Source organism: Aulostomus chinensis, chromosome 18 (genome assembly GCF_037954235.1).
Source record: "Aulostomus chinensis isolate RoL2024-O1b breed Wild chromosome 18, RoL_Achi_v1.0, whole genome shotgun sequence".
In the NCBI taxonomy this organism is placed as follows: Eukaryota; Metazoa; Chordata; class Actinopteri; order Syngnathiformes; family Aulostomidae; genus Aulostomus; species Aulostomus chinensis.
Genome location: NC_141337.1, coordinates 22,529,097 through 22,552,881, shown reverse-complemented (window position 1 = coordinate 22,552,881; position 23,785 = coordinate 22,529,097). Strand labels below are relative to the sequence as shown.

At 44.1% G+C, this 23,785-nt stretch overlaps 1 protein-coding gene across 8 annotated transcripts in view; it reads left to right on the top strand.

Moving 5' to 3' along the window:
* LOC147245767 (thyroid hormone receptor alpha) overlaps window positions 1-22,737 on the top strand; it is a 147,694-nt gene extending 124,957 nt beyond the window's left edge. For all 8 annotated transcript variants that reach the window (XM_086185647.1, XM_086185646.1, XM_086185642.1 and 5 more), the window contains 5 exons: window positions 868-1,015; window positions 3,989-4,194; window positions 6,296-6,442; window positions 11,332-11,590; window positions 13,859-22,737. In XM_086185647.1, the coding sequence (XP_086041773.1) occupies window positions 868-1,015; window positions 3,989-4,194; window positions 6,296-6,442; window positions 11,332-11,590; window positions 13,859-14,109 (1,011 nt within the window). In that variant the 3' untranslated portion in view covers window positions 14,110-22,737. The remainder of the gene's footprint in view (window positions 1-867; window positions 1,016-3,988; window positions 4,195-6,295; window positions 6,443-11,331; window positions 11,591-13,858) is intronic.
* The last annotated feature ends 1,048 nt before the right edge of the window (window positions 22,738-23,785 follow it).

Sequence of the window (23,785 nt, the reverse complement as noted above, 5' to 3'; positions counted from 1 at the left end):
TGGCACCTTGCAGTGGCACTGGCAACTCAGTTTCTTTCCCTCAGGGGATTTGCAGACCTCTACTTGTCATATTTTATTGATGTTGTATTATTTTTGGTGAAGCACAAGTTTCACGGCCCTAGTAATAGTAAATAACCTCAGCCAAGGAGGTCACTCTCTCACCCACATCTGTTGGTTTGTTTGCCTGCAGGATTATGCAAAAAAATACAGGGCCTGTTTAAGTACGAATGTGCAGGAAAGGGCATTAGGGCTCCAAGATAAAAACCATTATTTTTTGCTGCAGATCCAGATTAAAGCTCATTTTTCTTTCACATTTGGAGACGGGGCATTTTTGACCTTTTCATCATGAGCGCATTTACTGTCGTAATGTCTGTCCATGTGCAGGATTTTGTAACAATCCTGATAAAAGCTGATTTAAGGATCCCCCTGGTGGAGATAGACATTTCTAGTTTAATATCTATTCAGCAGGATCTGTATGGATCAGGATCCATTTATTCATGTCTTTGTTTAAAGTCAGGGTTTCACCCTTTTATTGTCATCAAAGTTCCCCCAAATGGCTCCTGAAGAAGTCTTTCTCAGAAATGTTCAGTCATGCAGTTTCATAACTTAACTGCACTTGGCAAGCTGATCCTGCCATGCGATCACCAGCCTGCCATGTGATTCAGCCATTTAATACCCATTTTACACAAATAAAAACACAAGGACATTGGTGGATTTAATTTTGTGGTTATGGAGCTGCATATTTCCTGCAGTCATTGAATGTTCTTTTTGTCTCTTTTTTTTTTTTCTTCTGTCCTTTTCCTGTTCTTTATTCTCTGTCCCTTTTCTCTTTCTTTTATTCTTAATCCGTTCCTGTCCTCTCTTCAGGGTTTCTTCCGCAGGACCATCCAGAAGAACCTCCACCCGTCTTACTCCTGTAAATATGAAGGCTGCTGCATCATCGACAAGATCACCCGCAACCAGTGCCAGCTGTGCCGCTTTAAAAAGTGCATCTCCGTGGGCATGGCCATGGACTGTGAGTGCCACATGAGTGTCATTCACAAACAGTGCTCACATGATTCTAGATGCTGTGTTCACTACTGCTGCTACTGTGAGAGCGACGCATGCCTGCATTCATGTGTGTGCGCGTTCACAGGTGTGTCGACCTGCACTGCCTGGCAGCCTGAGCCCAAGCGGATGACTAGCAAGCATCCCACTATCATCTCATTACACATGTTGATTGGATGATATTAATTTCGCAGTGCATCTGCTCCTGTGAATAAAGGAAACAAAGTCTTTTCCTCAGGATGTTTTGATGAAAACAAACAAACATCTGGACTCGGTTGTTTGAGTTTGGTTTATTGGAGCGGCTGTGCTCCAGACTGATTAATACATGGTGAAGTCCAGCACCTGATGCACTATACAATACTGGCCTTCACACACGCTCACCTCTGGGCGCAGTGTGTTACTCAGGGACGTCGGTGGGAGGAGTCGGCCACCGAACTGTTGTGTTGGGGCACTGCTCCTCTTTAGTGGCTGTTCTGACTCTGACGCACCCCTCCCTGCTTCAGATTACTCTGCTTCTGGTTGGATAAGTGGTCTGTAGGATTGACAGGCATCAGGGAACTTCCCAAACATAGTGTGTCCAGCAGGGGGCGCTCTTGCGCCTCTGCCTTGTTAATTGTCCTATTTTATTTTGGTCTTTATTTTAATGGTCATGTACGACAGTGTTACATATTTTCTGGCAAAGTTACATCGTACTTTCATGAATTAGCCTTCTACCTATATGTAGTCACAGTGGTTCAGAAGTGCTGCACCGTGGACATAGAACAGGTCTGTTTTCAGTCCAGCGCAAAAATTCTCGATATCGGTTTCCAGTCATAGATGAATTATTGTTTCTGCTGTAAAATTAGTGTCCAGCTCAAAAATCCAATATTGGTCCGACCCTATTTTTCATTTACATTCACTGAGCTTCCCCTTAATCTGTTTTGGCCCCCCTGGGGAGGCTTGAGACATCTGATATATGGAACAACAACCTCGTCCCTGCGGATGCAGCAGTGGATCTGCTGTTGAGCAGAATCAGATGGTTTTCATCGTCTCACAGGCACATGATAGTTCAGGCAGAGAAAGTTTGTCTTCACTTTATAAGAATAAAATGAGCCAAAATAAACATTTGGAACCACAAACCTTATCGGTTGTTTACTGTTTGCTTATGCTGAAGTTAAAGTTATTTTATGTCTCCAGGAAACAAAGAAGACCAAAGTACTGTTGCCAGAATTTTTTTTTTTTAAATGTATTTTTTACTGGATTTGGCCAAGACAAAATTGCAATCAGCGCGTCTCTAATTGTTGTGTTTGTTCTTCTTTTCTCCTCCACCCACTGTTATGATTGTGGGTCAAAAACAAAGAACCATCAGCTTTTAGTGCTCCTCTGCAGTGTTTGTGCTCTTCCTCTTTGGCCTCAATAGGAGAATCATACTTAATTTACCATCATTCTCAGGGTCATTGATTTTTGGATATCCATATCCTTTGTGTACAGTTGAGTTAACATGATGACGCACCAGATGAGAACAACAAGCAAAGCTCCACTCAAGTGCAAAATCACAGAAAGTTGTTTGCAGTCCAGGTGCCTCAGTCCACCGTGGTCCTCTAGGATGCTGACAGTCTGAGTTAACGTCCGACTCGGTCCGACTCAGGTCAGATCGTAGATCAAATCATCTGTGGCCTCATTGCTGCCTCAACTGTTGCTGAAAGCCTGCAGGAAAACATACCATGAAATCTGACATTGGGAGAGACACAGGCTGAAGAGGCCAGGCGTTGCCCGGCTTAGCAGGCGATGTGTCTGAAAATGGAAAAATGATGATTCAGCTAGTTTCCCCCTGATCACATGCTTATAATGCAAGGCGCTTTCACAATGGCCACTGAGCAGCTCAGTCCGAGGTTTCAAACAAAGTGCAACCAATCGGGGGTTAGTTTTAGTTAGTAGCAATATTCCTCCTCCAAAGATTCCCTTATTGCCCCCTCCTATGTGAATACAAGCCATGAATGTGCTGGCTCGGCGTGAGGTGGGCGGAGGTGTTGATGATGACGCAAACTCGCAAACATAACGCTCCCGCATTAAACACCTCTGGTGATGTCAACACGACGCTGCTGGCAGCCAGAGCGGAGAACTGCTGTTGTGAAACTTTCAGACCGTCACGGGGCTGAATATTCTCCCGACCCATGGTCACTTCAGCAAGACGAGCACCTGGGGAGACGCTGAACTCAGGTAGCTGCTAACCATCACTGGCGAGAGGACCGTGGGTAACCACCTCATGGGACTGTGAAGGGTGGCTTTTTGTATGAAAACGTTGTGGACGTGACTATCGCTGGATGATGCAACGTCACCAGCAAGTTGAAAAACTTATGAGAAAAGTACCAGTAGGTCTGTGACCACAGCAGCAGCGGCGGCAGAGGGAGGTTGGACTGGGGCACTACGAGGGTTGCCAGACTGTCACGAGGCTGAATATTCTTCTGACGTATCTGTTGTACGTCACTGTTCACATGCAACTACGTGCTGCACATCACGTCACATGTTTATGTCCACACAAGCGGCGTTTTTTTGGAAAGAGGAATATTACGCCTCCATCTCACACGCCTCCACCTGGCCACAAAATTTGGTGCATTGTCTGTCTAAAAAGGGCTGCAGTCTTTTTTTTTTATCCCATTAGCCACAATTTAACCTTGTTTTTTTGGCCCTAAGTGACAACTTAGCATGCTAATATGCTTCAAAGGGAATACTTAGCACTGAGCTAGCACCACGCTGGCTACTGTTGGAATGACCATCATGGGTTCTGAACATGTCTGATACAAGATTTAGATTTCGCTCCAACAAAGCCTGAACAACAGAGCAGTAATTAAAATTAAAAAAAACACTGTTTGATTGTGGTTAGTCTTTAACCCGCCTGAACGTTCTATGTCTACCCTTCCCCAACCCCACCTGACCTCACCTGACCCCCCTCTTCCATCAGTGGTATTGGACGATTCTAAGCGCGTGGCCAAGCGGCGTCTCATTGAGGAGAACCGAGAAAAAAGGAAGAGGGAGGAGATGGTACGGACGCTCCAGATGAGGCCGGAGCCAAACACGTCCGAGTGGGAGCTGATCAGGATAGCGACGGAAGCCCACCGACACACCAACGCCCAGGGATCCAGCTGGAAACAGAAGCGCAAGTTCCTGGTAAGACCGCCGGGACCCTCATTGGTTACCGAGCTCAGGAGGAGCCACTTTGTTTTCACTGTATTTATTTTCTAGGGTTGGGAGTCAAAAACTAACCCTGACACAGGATGATATGCTAACCATAGTGTCACAGAGGGATTCTGAAATGATCAAGACAATTCATCCACAGCACAGCAGGATGTCTGTGTAAATGAGGGAAAAAACACCCCAAAAAGCTGGAATAATTTATGCATTTGGCTGAAATGAAACAATGTACGACAAAGCACCAGTACAAGTCCTGTAGGTGTGGGATGTGTAGGCTGGACGTGCCTGGAGCACCGCACGTGCTACAATATTTAATTCAAATTTTGTGTATTTTGACACACAGTTAGGCTTCATTTCCACCTTCTAGCTATTTTAAAATTGCAGATCTCATTTCAATTTTGATGAATTGAATGAAGCTGGTCGAGACTTTAAAATGAATGATACTCAGTATGCGCCTTTGTGTGTGTGAGTTACTTGGTAACACTGCAGAGAAAAGATGAAGAGTGTACCCTGAAACCTTTGTAATCTTAAAGTTGAGTTATCTTTCGAGCTTCCATGAAAGTGCACGAGCGTGGAGCGCAAGTCCCGGTGTCGTGTCGTTTGGGTTTGTCCATGTTTATTCACCCGGATGTGCGAGGTCTCTTCTGTCTCCGAGCCAGTTCAGTTCTCCATAAAATTTAAGGCAAACCTGTGCAAAAATGAAAGTGATGTTTTATGCATCGCTTTACATTCATCTTGAATAATGAGTCCTTTGCATTTGAGGAGACATTGAAAAGAGTTGTAACGACAACAGTGTTTTATACTTACGTTATACATATAAGCACGTGTTCAATCAAATAATGAAGGTGGTGTTTACAAGCTATGTCATTATTTTTATTTGCTTTCATGTGTAAAACAATATTGTTTTCCCCTTTCTTTATGAATTATATATTTCTGTGGCTGGTTGCACAATCTGGCAGAATATGGTGGAGACAAACACCCCCCACAAGCTGCTGAGAGGTGTATTGCAGATATTAAACTTAAAGTGATGCTTCACCCAAAAAGAGTACTTTGCCTTTCAAGTACTCACAAATAAGTGTCTTGAGCTCACAACAACATTTTTTTCAATCCATCCAGCCACTTATTTTTAAGCGAAATGTTTTCAACAGACTTTTGGAGAGTTTTGCTGTTGTGAGCCATCAGTCTCCGTTAGCTTCGAGCTAAATATACCTAGCTGGCTCTTTCTGCTTTCCGGTGTCACAAAGAAGTCATTCAGGAAGGGGGAAAATTCTGTTTATTTGTTAGTCCAGGAAAGTTAAAATAAACTTTTTGGGTGAAGTAGTGCTTTAACAAGAACAAGGAAGAATTGCTTTAATCTCATGTCTTTAAACTCCCACTGAAGTTGTCCGCATTACATTCTTAGCTAATCAGCTTCGTATTACAGTGTTTTAATCATTTATAATGGAATAGGATGAACGATTCTTCTCTCCCGTCTTCTATCTGTCTTCTCTGGAACAGAAAAGGGAGTTTTATTTGGTTGGCAAGCTGTGGCTCTCCATATGAGTCTCTATTCTTTGTACATATTAGTATATTGAGTCTACCATAATTGTTCAAGCTATTGTATATGATAACTAGATAAAAATTTAAATGCAATTCCAGTTCACAGTCCTTGCACAACTCTTTTTCTTTGTGAGGATATTGTTCGCAGGCTAACAGCTGCCAAGAAATTGTTGGCAAGGAGATGGATAATGTATACTTAAGGGAGTTTGAATGCATGTCATGTCATGTGCTTGTCCACATCCACAGAGAGGGGTCTTTGAAGCAATTTCCTGTACTTGATAAAAATAGAAGTAGAACATTTTTATTTGATGTTGATTTGATTGAGAGGTCCTGAGATGCACCTTCATATTAGCATTGCCTATTTGTGGAGGGGACTATGTGCCCTTCGGTACACCCAGGGGACGGGCACAAGGCTTTCGATGAAGGGGTTCCTGTTACCACAGCAGTCACTTTCTGTTGGGAAAATGAAAACAAAAAGTTTCTGTCTGATATTGAACCATTTCACAATCGCTGTTCTCACGTGGTGTTTTCTCTGCAGCCCGATGATATTGGGCAGGGTCCCATGGTTCCCACTTCTGATGGTGATAAAGTGGATCTGGAAGCCTTCAGTGAGTTCACCAAGATCATGACCCCCGCCATCACACGCGTCGTCGACTTTGCCAAGAAGTTGCCCATGTTCTCCGAGGTACGTGCAGACACACAGTCGGCACTTGGGAACGTGAAATGTCTTTCAGATGCAGTCGATGGGTCCAGCGTGATCACTTGGGGCGGAACCAGCGCCAAAGAACCTGCCTTTTTCTTTCTTTTGTTCATCTAATACTGTGTGTATCCTGGACAATGAGTGTTTGTCCTCGGGTTTGCATACGACATGTACACAAGGTTTTACAGTTTTCTCCAAAATGCATTTCCAGTCATCCGCTTGGCAGCGTCAGTGTGAACCATGATTCCTCAGACAGCCGAATGTGAAAACTGGGCGTACACATTCAATCCTACAGCTGGTATTTCAAGCAAAACATTTCCCTTTCCCTGTACCATAATGTTTTATTCCAGAAAGGACATCTCAAATCATAGCTATCAAATCAATAGCTCCTCAGTGGTATTTTTTTCCAGCCCGTTCCCCTTGACACTCATTTTCCTGTCAAAGTGTGTAACTACTCCGAACAAAACAGAGCCAACCAGCTGGCTTTGCTTTTCTCCACATGCTAAAGTGACGTGCATGTAGGGTGCTGGCTTCTATTATTTTTAGCCCTTCCAAAACAAAAAAGCACAAGATCAAAAGTGTAAGTAATGGATTAAAGCATGTGTATTTATCTGTGTACTGATGCAAGACTGGTGGAGGTGATCCCTGAGCCTCCACTGTTGCTGCTTGCTGTTGCTGCTTATCCACTCACTACGTAATGTACTGCACCTTAACCGTTCTGCGACAAGCAGGATCTGCTCGCCCCTACAGTAGCGAGGGTTGCAAATTTATTTTCACTTTACTTGTTTATAAGTGCCCCTGCTATAAGAACATGGTCAGCATTCTCAACCCTCCTGAGGGGAACTTGTGGTCGTAGACCCTAATGTGCATGTGCATTCCCCCCCATGAAGAAAATAGACAGGAGTACAAGCTGAATCCTCTGTAAGTAGCTCATGTAAATACTTTAAATGAAATATTGTCTTCTTTTAGGATATTCAGCACTCCATTGTTCTTTTATTATTTGATTCATAAAAAATGTATGTACCCAAAGTGAATCAAATCAACATCAATATTTTAATGGACAGTAGAAAATCCTCAGGGCGGCACGGTGGTGCACTGGTCCTCACTGTGTCCTCCCAGCAAGAAGGTTCCAGGTTCCAGCCCCGGCTCCATCACAGGGTCTTTCTGTGTGAGTCTGCATGTTCTCCCTGTTCCTGCTGGGTTCTCTCTGGTACTCCAGCTTCTTCCCACAGTCCAAAGACATCAAGAGGGACCAGGTTAATCCAGACTCTAAATTGACTGTAGGTGTGGCTGGGAGAGCCAATGGTTGTCTGTCTCTATGTGTTGATGGACTGGTGACCTGTCCAGGGGGAAGGCTGCTGGGATAGGCTCCACCCCCACCACCCTGAACAGGATAAATGGTAGAAAATGGATGGATGGAAATCCCCATTATCTGACATCCATGTCAACAGAGTGTATGTATATAATGAGTAGAATGGATGATCCCTTTTTCCTTGCATTTAAGGCATTACATGATTTACAACTAATTTATCTTAATTTGCTGGCTCGTATAATTTGCTACTGCTAGTTGTGACTTTAAAGCCAGCAAAGTGTTGCTCACCAGGTCATAAGTAGAAGCCTATCCCAGTCTGGAGCCAAGGTTCTGGATTTTATTTTGAATTTCAAAGGACTGCAACTATCACGAGATAATTGCAAACTACATCTGCGCCATGAGGGAATGAAAAGCTTCAATCACCCCAGCAGGGTGGCGGGTGTATAAAGTTCCACCCCTTAGCATCAGAAACATGAAGCTGAAGAGTGGGGAACAAAGAGAATGTGCAACGATATTTGTCCTCTGCATTGAACTCCTCCGGTACTTAAGGCTGAGCAGCCCGGGGTTCTTGTTCTTGATCAGGGACACCACTAGGAGTGTTGACCTCACATAGGTGTAGGAAACACTGGAGCAAAGCCTCGCAGACGTGAGGAGAACATGCAAACTCCACACAGAAAGCAGCATATCAAGTCACATGTTGGTAAGCGTCTATATTTCAGTTATAGGCGATAATTGGTCACGTGGCTGTAGCCTACGTAGCTACATTTTCTGTATGCCATATTTTGTCAAATAAATGCTGGATCTCTGATGGGCTTGGATGGTTGGGAGCACGGCCACAAGCCACCACTGGGCAATCAACGTGCCCGTGCTCCTTCAGGATGCTCCCTTCCAGCTAGCAGTCCATATATTCATACCTGTCCCTGGGATCCTCCAGTTAGCTGTGCCCCCCCCATGTCCTCCAAGAGTGTTTTCTGAGTAGACAGGGAGCAGTCTCCTCTAGTGAACATGACCCGGAGACAGGAAAGTACCAGGATGTACAACACTGCTTCGCCTCTGGAAAGAAACAAGTTTTTAGAACGTTGGCCAGGCAAAAACACAGACAGTAGCTGAGTTGTTGCTGGGCCTGCTGAGCTGCCACCAGTGACAGCATGTTTGGGCCATGAGGGCAATGTCAAATGATCATTTGTGAAAAAGGTCACACTCATATTTTTTGGTTACGTAATTCTGTGTAGCTGGGAGGTTTATTTGGTGTGAACTGTGATGTAACAGATAATTTGTTAAACCCTGGTTTATTTAATTTCACGCTTAAAAACCATTATTAGGAGTAGCTGAGTAGATTCCCTCCTTCAGTCTGTGCAGTCCTTTGTGTGCTTTATGAATTTATGTGTTATATAATGGGAAAGGGAGGGGCGGCATGACACAGAGGTACAGTGGTCACCCCACAACCAAAGGGTTGCTGGTTCGATCCTCACTTCCCTCGGTGACCGTGTCCAAGTGTCCTTTAGCAAGATACTGAGCCCCTAATTGCTCCTGATGGCCCTGCAATGTACTGGCGACCTGTCCAGGGTGAACTTGCCTCTACCCAGCTGGGATAGGCTCCACCCCCCCATGACCCTTAATGAATAAGAGGTATAGAAAATGGATGGATGTATAATGGGAAAGGGAAACTCAGATATTACACTTTTTATCCAACCATCCATCCATTGCCTTCCGCTTGTTCCTGTTAAGGGTCGTGGGGGGGGGGGGGGGGGCTCTCCCAGCGGCTACGGCAAGAGGGGGGTTCACCTTGGACAGGTCGCCAGTCCATCGCAGGGCCAACATAGAGAGACAAACACCCATTCACAGTCACACCTACGGTCAATTTAGAGCAGGGGTGGGCAACCATGTGCCATGGAGGGCCGTGTGTATGCAGGCTTTCCTTCCAACCAAACACTTCAACAGGTGATTCCACTGATGAACACTCTTCTGTGGCTGAAGGTGTGTTAATCAGTGGAATCACCTGTTAAAAAGTGTTTGGTTGGAAGGAAAGCCTGCATACACACGGCCCTCCATGGCACATGGTTGCCCACCCCTGATTTAGAGTATCAATCAGCCTGGTCCCCTCTTGATGTCTTTGGACGGTGGGAAGAAGTCGAAGTACCAGAGAGAACCCACACAGGAACAGGGAGAACATGGAGACTCACACAGAAAGACCCTGTTCCCGAGCCGGGACTCGAACCCAGAACCTTCTAGCTGTGAGGCGACAGTGAGGACCACTGCACCACCGTGCAGCCGTTACACTTTTTAATTTGTTTTAAAAAATTAAGCACTCCATTTTAAGACCTTTTCCAAAGCTTTGATGTGTATTTTTAAATGCAACACATGAATTAAAGTAATTGAAACAATCGGACAATCATGTCTCTCCAGTTCAGTGTAAAAGAAAATTATTCATTTAAGTAAGTCATGAATCGTACGTTTCTTCAATTGAAAAGATGAAGAAACAGAGGCTACACAGAGACTATACACAGATGATATGAATAACACATGAAGTACTTCAATAATAAATGCACATTATTGTTTCATTTCAAGTAATGTAAGGGCTACGTTTAAGAATAACTCAGGGTACATCCTAGTGGATCAATCATATCAGGCTTGTCGCATGTTTCTATTTTCTCTGCTTTTCCGTCAGCTTTGATTGTGTAGCGTTTGTGGATTGTGTGATTGTAAAGATTTTTTCTTGTCTGTAGTGGAAGGTTGTTGTGCAGAAGGGTCCGTGTACCTGAAAACCTCCTGTGTTCTCACAGTTGCTGCTGATGCGGCGTTCTTGCTCTCTGGTTCTCTCTGACGTTTGTTCCCATCATCGGCGCGCCCTCTGTCCACAGCCCTGAAGCTCCTCCCTCTCCTTGCACAGTGCAGCTTATGGAACACAGATTCATTCAAAGCGTATTAATATTATACATATTGCATATCAAAAGTGCACTAAACGTGCATGCCAAGTCTGACATTGGTCGGATCTACGGTTGTTTACTTTAATGAAGGAGCAGATAGCGATGCATTGCTATACGGATATCAGCAGAGGTCAGACAATCTGACTTTTTGCTAGTATTTGAGGGAATATTCTCATGAAAACTGTTAATCCCCTCACAGCCTGGGGCCGGTATTACGTAGCATGTTCAGCATGTCCAAGTCGTACGGCTCCCCCACCTGGGAAATGCAAATAATTCCCTCCACATAAGAATCAGCATTGTTCACTGAGGTGCTCATCAGAAAACTCCAAAAACCCCAGAGGGACCCTGTCAGGATCCGTCACGGATGTCTCGTCATCAGTGGGATCAACAGAGAGGACAAGGAGGCCTGGTTTGACAGGAGGGGATGCTTTGCTATGTTTTCACCTACAAACCTTTCAGTCTGCTCCGAAGCAGGTTAGGGCTGCAGCCTGTTACCATGGTGATAACCCAATGTTGACCCTGAACTTGATAACCCTCTAATCCTGCAGTTGATTTGGTTCTTCCTCCGAAGACAACATTTGTCAATCTGCTCGTCAGCTGTCACTTCTCTAAGTTCTGTGTACTGTTGTTCCCAGCTGCCTTGTGAAGACCAGATCATCTTGCTGAAGGGTTGCTGCATGGAGATCATGTCGCTGCGCGCAGCCGTTCGCTATGATCCAGAGAGCGAGACTCTGACGCTAAATGGCGAGATGGCTGTGAAACGTGAGCAGCTGAAGAATGGTGGGTTGGGGGTGGTGTCGGACGCCATCTTTGATTTGGGCAAGAGCCTGGCCCAGTTTAACTTGGATGACTCAGAAGTGGCACTCATGCAGGCCGTCCTACTCATGAGCTCAGGTGAGGAATAAGTCTGTAATCATGAACCGCATGTGTCCGACAGTTCCCTGAACTTGCCTCTAATCCAGGGGTGTGGAGAAACTTTATGTGACAAAAGAATTTGTCGGACTCAAGACACAGGCTGGGGACTCAGAGGCAGCTTGCACTGGACACTTGACTGGATATCCAACACAGATGTACAAGGTTGGCTGTGAGATGAGGCTGAGTCAGCTCCCCCAGAATATCTGAGTTCCACCCCTCGTAAACAGCCATACTAGTTGTAGTTGGGCACTACCAGTAATACCTCATTGGAACATCCTGCAAAAATATGACCTTCATGGAGTCTAAACACAGCTACGCATGTAGGCAACCGCCGTCAGTGTCAGCTTTACCATCAGTAGGTGTTCAAACAACAAGTGTACGATTATGAGAGAATTATAAAAGACACCACAGGTTCACTCCCAGACCCAGGTCAAGCCCTGGGGGTCAGACCAGCTCTTTACCAGGCGAACTGCAGGGTTGAGGCCTAAGAAGCTGAAAGCATAGGACACCAGATGAAATTCAAGGTGGTTTGATTCAGTTTGAGTAATTTGCTCCTCTTGCTCCCATCTCTTACATTTATAGCCGGGTTTTCTCAGAAAAACACATACTGGTAATAAAATATTCAGGAACTGACATAAATAATACAATGACACAGCTGTGCTGCATCGACGCCCCAATCACTTAACTGTTGAATTCTCTTTTTGTTGCAAAAAAATCATCCTACTGATGAGCAGGAACAAGGAGTTGTGTGTCTCATTCTTCCTCAAAGGGGAACTCCGCTGCTTTTACACATGCACAACATAGTACTAGTCATGAGTATTCCCAGTGAGAGCCAGACAACTGTTCAGCATCTGACTTGGCTCTGCAGCAGCTTTGCACAAAACTAACACTGATCAGAAACACATAAAGTAATAATAATAAAATTAGTGCTGCTAATGTGTTGCTCTGCCTTCGAAACATAATAGGGTCTTCGCCAGGTACTGGCTCAGGCCCTAATAAGATATGAACTTAGTGCAAGGGCAGCACGGCTCAGAGGTAGAGTGGCCGTCGAGCAACCAAAGGGTCGCTGGTTTGATCCTCGCTGAAGTATCTTTGAGCAAGATACTGAGCCCCTACCCCTTATTGCTCCTGATGGCCCTACGATGTCAGCTGGGATAGACTCCACCCCCCCCCCCCCTTTAACCGATCAGCGCTAGAGAAAATGGATGGATGAACTTAGTGCAGTTCAGTCAATAAAAACACGCACAAGCAAGAGCTGTGCTTCACAACTGTGCGGGGTCAGTTACAGCCATTAAGATTTGATTTCCTTCAGTCGATTGACACATAAATCCCATGAATCCTCCAACAGCATGAAAGCTGGAAAATTACCAGGCTCAAACAAATGACTTGCGCTGACTCATCTAGCTATTAAACACTGAAATAATTTGAAATGTGTTATTCCATCCATAATTCCTGCCACTGTTCATTAATTCTTGGAAAAATTCAGCTTTAATTGATTTTCCCAGCAATTTCCCACGCTTATGTCATCTGCTACACAAATCTCACACTGGCATGTGTGCGTGTGTGTGCGTGTGTGTGTGTGTGTGTGTGTGTGTGTGTGTGTGTGTGTGTGAAAAGCAGATGCGAGATTGTGCATTCACAAGATGGCCACACTCAACTGAATTCCTCGGAAATAGCATGAAAGTAAAGTTCGCTCCAAATGAATGCAGAAACATCAAGAAGTTGTTTCAAATCAGTGCACTAGCCAGCTGGACGAGCTGTAGCATCTACTAGCATTAAGATAGAGCCCTGGTCATGTGTCTATAATGTCAGTTGCTTGATATTAAATACTTAAATAAGTAACTTACCAGCATCTATGGTTGTTGTACTGACTGAGGTGGTTGACTATGATGCGGTCTCTGTGGAAGCGGCACTACTGGCCTAGAAAATCTGGTTCCAAATCATGTCAGCGGCAGACGTATTCTTATGGAGACATAACGTCCAGGAATAATATTCCGTCTTCGTGTTTCGACTGCAAAATATTCTGTAGAACTCAAATCAGTAGCTCGTTAACCTTAAACTGGGAACAGCTACATTGGCTTTGTCCCAATTTACAAAGCTTTGGTTGGGTTCTGGACAGGACTATGTTATGTTGAGATGAAGTCTGAACCAGTTACCGCTCCTCACACTTCTTAGCAACACAAGCTGTCTACTGCCTTGATGCAAAGACAAGCCAATCACCTCTTGACTCTTCTTTTACCCCTCCAGACCGATCAGGGCTGACAAGTGTGGAGAAGATCGAGCAGTGCCAGGAGGCCTACCTGCTGGCGTTCGAGCATTACATCAACTACCGCAAGCACAACATTCCTCACTTCTGGCCCAAGCTGCTGATGAAGGTGACAGACCTGCGGATGATTGGAGCTTGCCACGCCAGCCGCTTCCTCCACATGAAGGTAGAGTGTCCCAACGAACTCTTTCCCCCGCTCTTCTTGGAGGTCTTCGAGGACCAGGAAGTGTGACTTCAAAATCAAAATGACAGCACCCCCTTTAAAGAACCCTGGACACAAAAGGAAACAAAGTGGGGTGGCTGAAGAGAGAGTGTGTGGGGGGAAGGAAAACTGGATGTATTTTCTTCTCCAGAGGGAACGTGCCCTGTGAACTTTGTTTTTGTCCCTTCTTTTCCTGTTCAGACACCTGCCATCAGCACTCACACTTCTATATCACCATAGAGAAAAACTGAAAATGTGGCTTTGTGTCTTGTCACACTAAAAGGTACTCACACACTGAGTATAAAGCATTTCTAGTAATTCACAGGTTCCTCTCACACTGCATACAGTCTATCTATATGCAAACACTCATCTCATCAATCAACATCTGCTGCACCTGTATGGGCTGTCGCCTGCCATACGTGTGGACAAACAGCTGTACCTTGTGTTCATGCATACCTGATGGGTTTGGCCATGTCACGACACCCCTCCCCCGCTTCAAAAAGCGTCCCGACCATTAGCTCCTGAGACAATCCCACGCTTTCCACGAGCACACACACCTCCTCACACCTCCATATCAGCAGTGGCGTCCTTTGTCTGTGTGCAGCCCGACCCTCAGTCCGCCGAGGCCCTGAGTGTTTGTCAACCTACCTCCCTCACGTACTGACCTCTCTCGCTCTCTCTCTCACTCACTCACTCTCTCACCCTGTCTCACACACACAACACACACACACACACACAGGGACACACACTCTCTAAATATCTTCATGCACAAAAATACACATCTTCACTTTTACCTCACAGCTTGTAAAATGTAGTTTCTCATGTAATGTGTGTGTGGGTGGTAGTGTACTGAGAAAACACACAGCCATGCAGTCCTCAATTACCCACGTACCTCTCTGCTACTGCTAAAAAGGATTTACAGTGGGAACACTTAGTAGGAAGCCCTTAACTAGAATGTGGTGACATCGTCGTGAAGTTGGAATTTCTTGGTGTTATGTTGTCGTACAGCTGCAGTCATGAGACTTTATATGTGTGTGATGATGATCAGTGGTGGCCGATGGATTCAATTTCACATGAAAAATGAAAGGAAGGCATCAAAAACACATGACTACCTTGTAGTGAAATTTTGATCAGGATTTTTACTATGAAATGACATGATGTCCTCGCCCACGGGCAAATTTGATACAAAACATATTCAGTTACACCTCCTGGATTCACAATTGGTTTCCTACAAAAGTAGGAAAAACACTGCAGAGGAAAAAAATGCAGGTTTAGATATACAAAAATCGTTAAGAACACCAGAAGTATTATGGTCTGCAAGTGCAGGTTGCATAGGAAGTGTTCCCACTATTTGCTGTTCTCACATTTAGGTCACAGTGTTACTTACATACACAACACATGCAGGTGTAATATAACTTGAAAATCGGTGCGTCATGTCATTCATGACACTAACAAGTACTCTAAGGTACTCTAGAGTACTCGTGAACAGTACTTATACTTCTAGAATACCTCTCCAACACATACCTCCTGTTTTTATTGCCTCACACACACAAGCATATTACACACACCCGTTAATTGTTGGTTTTTATTCATTACCTCAGTTGTTTTGTTTGCCTCCCTACTAACTGCTGGGCTGCACACTTCCTGTCCCCACGGTTGTGTGTGAGTACAGTACATCTTCTCAACATAGCCCCGCCTCCTCGCTTCTTTGCTATCTTGTTATAGGTTTAGCACTGGCAGGTGTTGGTGGTGGTAGGAGGGGATTTTGTCACTTACCTCTGCAGGCAACTTCGCCGCCTGTACTTGTTTCAAGTCCCCTCTGAAACTGACAGATTCTACCTCACCTCCTCACCTCTCATCGCAGTGCAGCTCTGTCCCCGTTTGCCACAAACTCATATGCATGCATGCACACCATACACACACACACACACACACACGCACGCACACACACACAAACACACAGAGTATAATATATGTATTCACATAGTTATAGTGCACAATTCAGTTGCCAACAAGGACCTGTTGTGTGCTGTTGCTCCGCCGACATTGTACAGCAGCTCTGTTATACGGGCCGTGGATCAACAGTTGACAGCCGACATGGCAGAAGCCATTTTGATTACTCACAGCATGGGACCAAGAGTCACTTTGAATTCTGTTTTTATTCAGGAACCTGAAATGACACTGAGACCAGGGGTTACTCTGGCTCTGTTCAGACTTGGCATTGACGGCTATCTTGGGTCATCAGCGCACACCTGCTTTTAGACTACATCTCCGCATGAATCCAGATTTCTAGTGACACACAGCAGATCATTTTTATTTGCAAACTCCAAATTAATTAAGAGGAAGTCTTGCATGCCTAGTCCACCTGATGAAGAAACCCAAAGACTTGGTCAGTTCTTTGGCGTGTCCTAGGCAAACCACATCGCTCAAGATGTTGGACTATCATGGACAAAACCAGTTTACACAATTTGAAAACCAAATGAGGAAGTACCTCCACACAAGATGTCAGTTGACTGTCCATCCATGTGGCCCAGTTCACGTTTGCATTCGCACTGCTGAAAGAATGCTGCCGCATGCGGCCCAGCAAACAGATCTCAGTGTGTCTGCAGTGCGTCCAGGCTGCATTCACACCTTTATCTAACGCTCGTGGCCAACCAGGACGCGCGCGTTTGCCAGGTCTGAACAGGGCATTTGTGACATTACTTTGTGCCGATTGAACCTAAAGGAAACTGTCAGGGGATAAAGACAGCTGAAAGCTGGGACTCCAGTGGAAGCCATTTTGGCCTGCCTGAGTCAGGTCAACGGACTACTGTGGTGGTGACTGGGAGGTATGTGAAACAAACAGCAAGTGAGTCAGCAGTATTTGCCTGTGGAGACCATTTCATCCCAGCCAGGGGGGGTTGGAAATAACACTCAGACGTCTGTGGCGGGAATTGATGTGACTGCAACCAAGCCAATCCCAAACCGCCACACTGAACTGGACTCTGCGTTCTCCAGATCCTTCTCTCGCTGTTGGAGCAGAAATGGACGCCGAGCCATGTAAAATGGCTCAATGAGCGACTGTTCTTTCACGGAAATGTACACTTTGAATTCAACACTGCTGAAAAAGGCTCCACCAACCATATCCCAAATTGCCATCCACCACAAATTACTATCAGGTTTTTTTCTGTTGCACTAAAACCACAATGTCTGTATCCTTCAGCAGCCCCGAAACCCTTTCTCCTCTTTTATCTCCTCTCTCAACATCTTTCCTGTTCCTGCCTGTCTTTAGCAATCTTAACAATGCTTTGTTAAGTATCTCAGTCTATCACATTGAGAGCGCACTCATACTCATGGTCATTATCTCATCTCTGGCTTACCTGTGGAAACCAACAAGGGGCCGGTTTCACAAAGAGATTTTAGACTGCTCTGTAGGCCAATCTTCATTTTTCTCTCAGATTGGTCGAACGCAAGCTAGACCGTCCCTGGACCTATGAGCCAAGACTCCACGGTAAAAAAGACGAAAGGAAATAAGAATCCCGCCACTAACTAGTGGCACAGACGTTGAAACGAATTCCTGTTTTTTTGGCAACATTGCAGAGTAAAGTATGCAATGGTTCAAGGAAGCTCTCCTCGGTCGGTCCAACAAGGTAGCAAAAGTGGAGAGAGCCTGAAACAGGACTGGGCTGGTTCGTGCTGTCAGCCATAAAAAAAGGCCATTTACCCAGATTATTCAAAAGATCCTACTTAAGAAAGTGAAGACCCTAACAGATGAATTTAGATATCTGACTATTGGTCAGCAAGCCAAAGTGTGTCTTTGTGAAACCGGCCCACAGACTGTGACACGGCCTTTAGGCACTGCCTCTCTCAGTGTTATTAATCTACGTTGCAGGGTATTTAAATAGAACCGTAAGCGTTGATTAAACAGGGATACACATATACACACACACACACATACACAGCAATAGGTGATCAAGCAGTACAGCCCCACACCCACCGTCTCCAGGCCTGCTCTGATTGTACCATACTCTGCTCACCATCACTGTGAATGAAAGCCATGTTGCACTCAGCTCATGGCTCAGACAGGGAACCGCTGGCTAAGCAATTGTGACATGTCAATGTGCCTCACAGAGGTTGGTGATACCATTATACAGTATGTAAAAACATATAAATATATATATAAATAAATATATATACATATGCGAAATTATGCTGCCAACTCAAATCAGATCCTGCGTCGGTCATGTAGCAGAGGGTGTCAGAACTCACCTATATTCATATAGTCAAATAATATTTATGTATCAGTTCATAATGAATTATGATGCTGGTTTGCCTTGTGGTGATCACCAACTAACGTCCATAGTTTTCTGACATTTTGCCATCACTTCCCGGATGGCAAAAGTACCTTAAGCCAATTATTTTTTTCCGTGTTTTCTTTCTTTTTAGACTAAAAAGATGAGATTTGGATTTGAGCTGGCAGCATAGCCTGCCTCTGTGTCTCTGTCTGTCTCTTTCTCTCTCAGCCAAATGACTACTGGAGAAATGCTCCCCCTCTCCTCTTTTAAAACAAAACAACACCAGCACCACAGAACACACTGCCTTCAGCCATGATCAGTTGCACCAGCACAGCAGAGAGACAGACCAATGGACAGCGACCGCCTCCCTCACCCACAGTCCATTGTACTCGGACAGCGATGCTAGCGATTACAACGCCTCGGTAGGACAGCAAACGAATCCAACCGGCTCCTTAAATTGGAATTAAAGGTCCTGAATATATTTATTTATGATCTTTATGATCTTGGTTGTCACAGTGACAAGGCAACCAGGCTGCAGCCAACTACTGACATGGACTGCATATTGTAACTACACCAAGGTCCATTCAAGAGAGGAAGCATTAGATACAGGCCTCCTCCTGTAGTGTCGTGCTCCATGAGTTTGACTATGACGTGGGTGGTGGTACACGCGCCAATCTTTCAAGTAAAGCCAGTCTATCGTTGGTTGAAAGCAGCAACGGTGAGGCCTGTGTGTTGCCTCAAAGATTGTCCTCTGTATCTCCACCCCGCATCGCTCACCATAAACCCTAAACAAACAGCAGAATCAACCGAATGGTCTCCATCTTTTCCGCGCATTGACCACAGAATTGTGTTCTCTCTCAACTCTCTGTCTCTCTCTCTCTCTCTCTGTCTCTCTCTCTCTGTCTTAGATAAAGTTAAGCTAAAGTTTTATGTTACGTTTACAATAAACTAAACTGTGAACCTGTTGCTAAAGTCTGCCACTGCATGGCACACAACTATAACAACCACTCTGAAGCAGTTCAACTCTCACGCACCTCCAGAAATAACTGTTTGTACTACTTTTATTACTTACCCAGGGAAAACATATGTAATTCAACATCCTTCTTTCTTCCTCTCATCTGTCTTTCCATCTGCATTCTGTGCTGCCCCCCAAATTCTCCCGTCTAGTCTTTTGTACTGTCACCCTCCCCTCTTTTTTTTAAAAAAAAATCTTTTTAATTCAATCTGTCTTCTGAGTGTGCGCCTCTGTCTCCTTCCCCCACACACAAACACACTCAGAGACCTGCCCCAACTCATTCTAGCACTGTTTGGTGGAGAAAGAAGACAATCCCTACAGGAATATGTCCACAAGTGGAATGTAAAATATTGTAATTGTACCATTAAAGACACGGTGGGAAGTCCCACACTCATGTTGTTTTTGATGTTGATGTTGCTTTCGTTGTGCACCAAGTGTTCATTGTTCTGCTTATTCTCGGGTGGATGAGTTTGCGGGCGGGGTTAAACCTCGATCGTGTGACAGACTGCTACTGATACGTTCTTTTTTTAAATATAGTATGTTTGTGGTGTGAGGACTGAATACTCTGAGCAATTATAGCAAGAGATGAAGTGACTTTGTTTTGAATAGAAAAAAAGCTGTTTTTTAATGATTATTCTTTTATGTCATTAATTTGCAATCAGATTTCCTTGGTAAGTGAATGTCTGTCTATCTGTGTTGATGCTTTACTGTGACAAACGGCTGTATATGCACTTTCAGACCATCATTGGTGCAGTTGTAGCTCTTGCTAAACCGCCACCCAAGGATCAGTGTTCAGTTCACCTTCAGTTCAGCTGGTTGAGAGAAGCCTTTATATAAAATTAAAACGGTCTGTAATTAAATATTTGGAATATGTTGGATTGTGGTGATTAAATCTGTGATGAATGTGTTACACCTCAAGAATAACACATGACAACAGAGCCAGATCCACAGTCCATATGCGAGCACTTTCTATTCACTGTGTTCAAGTTGATCTGTGTTATTCAGGTTATAGAAACACAACTGTGTCATCATGGTGTGATATCCATTCTGTAGGTTTTTCAGAAATAAAGTTTAAAAACAAATTTTCTGTTTTTGAGGGCTGGATTTAAGTTTCCCTCTCCCCATGTGTTCATGTCAGTTAGCAGGGTGGCTACGACTGACGCACCGCACAGAAACATATCCGATGTAGCCTCGCTCCTTCTGAGCCCTAACATCCCCAACAAAAGTTCTGATAAGAGTTCTTCCTTGTTACCCAAACAACCTACGTCTAGTCTATTTTGGAGTTAAACTACGAAACCTGCAACTAGCATTATCAAAACAAAAAAAGGAAGTAGCAACTGACCACCGTTTATTTTTTCATGCTCTCACATTCAGCATCACATTGGCAGATTATTTTATCCAGCGTTCTCCGCCCCTGCTCTTCTTGCAGTTTTAAAAATCCAAGTTCACCTGCTAGTAGCAATCACACACAATGACAAGGGCAGGTTTTGATGACGATGCGCCTCATTACATAAAGCAGGTCTGTGTAATATACAACAAATATGAATGAATGATCAAGTTTCCAGATAAAATATGGTTGACATTATTGCTGTTTCCTGTGCGTAGCACAACTATGATTGGCTGAGGGGAACAAGAACAAGCCCGAGCGCATCTTCTATTATAGCAGAATGGGAACTTAAAGAAGCGGAAGGTTTGAGCACAATGGAGGGACGTCGCCCCACGTGACACCCGCATTAGGCTGCTTGCACACGCTAGTTAACATTGTCCTCCACGCTCTTTAGCACAGCACGTTAGCGCAGACACCTGCCTCACGTGTGGCTCAGAGTACAGTAGATTTGCTCCAGACGAGCCCACTTTGAGGCTAGTTTCACGTTACACTTCTACCATGATTTTTCATGTGCACACGGTATTTTATTTAATCCCTCTTACATTATCACAAAGTATTTGGCATTGCCAAATTCCTAATCCACCTCTTGGGTCAGTTGAACTGAATGTGACTGAACTTTAATCCTGCTTTTCTCAGTTGCTTGGGCTGTATCGCTTGCTAAACTGGGCATCTGCTCTTCCTCCTGATCTGGGTCGATACAAAAATGACACCCACATTCTAATCGTAGGTTTCAGAATGCTCGAATTCATCTGACCTGAGACCAGGCTTCATCCTGCGATGTATAAATCTGCCATATATTATCTTAATGTTGTGACAATAATATTGCTTTTAATGGAAAAAAAAGCCTCATCATACAAAATGATCTTTTTACTCCGAATAGAAAAAAAAATTGATATAGAACTTAAACTGTTCGTACCTCATTCCACTGCTTTGTGCCAGAATAAAGGAGTCTAAAGTACATGGAATCACTAACTTTTGCAAAACGTAGAGCAGGACCTGACAGCGGTCTCAGGAGGATCAAGATGTGGCCCTGCATTCTTCAACAAAAAGTTGATGGCTTTGAGAGATTTGCACAGGACAGTTTATTTTGGAGATTCTGGCCAAAGCCAATGTCCCTTAAATGTAAGCAAGAATAAAAAAAAATCAAAAAAAATGTTGCAAAGGGTGGATGAAATTGGTATAAATCACATAAGGTCTGCTGGGGTTGTAAGGTACATCCATGTGACAATGTTATGGCTCTAAAAAAAAATGACTGCACTTACTTTGTAATGTCTATAAACAATTGATAGCATGAAACATGAAGCCATTCTTTGAGTATCTGGCATCAGTTGGCAGATATGAATTCCTTCCTAATGTGTGTTCTGCACTGACGAACCTAAAGAGGATTGAACCATCGGGACAAGAGGAGGGGTGCATTAAGTAATATGGCCAAAAAAAAAAAACAAAAAAAAAAGCAATGGCAAAGGAGTAAATAATAGTGTGCCAACTCCCAAAAAGTTTTCGAAAGATTATATCCTCTTCAGAAATCTCCTCAAGTGCAAGTGTGTTCTACAATTGCTTACCAGCATACTCAGTAAAGGCCAATAAATTGTGCCTTGACCGAGAAAGGTTTAGGACCCAGAGTCCCAGACTACTATTCCCATGATACAGCTCAGCCCCTAATTAGTCTATCTGAGAGACATCATGTGAGGCCCCTACAGGCAGAAGGCTATTTCCTGTTTTCAAAGCAGCCATCATTTTTTGGCACAGCACAGTGTTGAATGTAAAGCTGAATGAGATGCGGGTTTAAGCGCCCCCCTTGGTGAGAGTCGATGGTGTATCTGATAATGCTGGTCATGGATTTAACATGGGCACGGTTGTTGTTTTGTCTTGTTTTCTGTGACAAATCAATGATGGCACAATCAAAGAATGGCTTCTCAAAGCTGTTTGTGTTTGTGGCTATGTGACATTTATTTTCTGCATTATAAAATTATTTGATATCAGTTTGCCTCCTGTGTGTCTGCTGTCCTCTTCCATGCTGATAGTAGAAATGAACGTAGGTGTGAGTGACAGACCGTAGTCTGGAATATGAACACGTCAGCAGAAATATACACCTACTTTCTGTAAGTCGACATTCACACTGTGACCATGAGCTCCAGCCAGACAAGTTTAGCACCAGCAACGTCCTTCCATGCCAACACGACCGTTCACATATTCCGGGCATGTATGTGCCTGTGTAAAACAGCAAGTAAAGGGTTAATGGTTTAGTTGTGTACGTGTTTCCCGGCTCCTATTGGCTGCAGGTCTATCAGTGTCCAAACTTGGCTATTTTGGTCCACTAGCTTGGATAATATTGACAGAAAATTGAAACTGAACAGAGAGATGAAAATCCACTTGAGAAATGAAAAATGTAACGGTGATACCAAGCTAGTCATGTGACAGCGCCGTGGCGAATCATTGAAGGATAAAAGACTGATAAGACAAGGAGGCAAATGTGGATTTTCTGCTTCATCATTTCCAAAAACTCCGTTTCTGTGTAGCTCGACTAAAATGCAATACCACACTTTCTTTTTAAAGAGGGCAGAGTTACATGAAAGAGCGTTCATTAATGGTTAATTATAATAATGTGATGCTGATTCACCCCTCATATTTATAACTAAGCATTAACTAGCCGTTATATAGCAATTTAATATTTTCTGTGGAGAATATAGATAACACAAAAGATATGTCTGGCTGATATTAATCCCTATGCTTTATGCATTTACAAGAAAAGGATTCCTTCCCAAAGAGGGAAAGAACAGATCGATGACGTGCAGATGATGCGTCTCATTTTATTCAGCCTGCACGATGTCACGCGTTTTCAAAATCTCTGGCAGAGAAGCCGCATACAAGTTTTGGGGCTTTTCAGCTCAAGAGTATGGACCGAAATGTGTTTCATAATACATAATGATGGAAAATGAAGCGAATGCATTCATGTCATGAATATACAATCCAAACCTCTCGTAGCGCGAAGTTAAGTACTTCTCGTCTTTGTTTTACAAGGGCTAACTT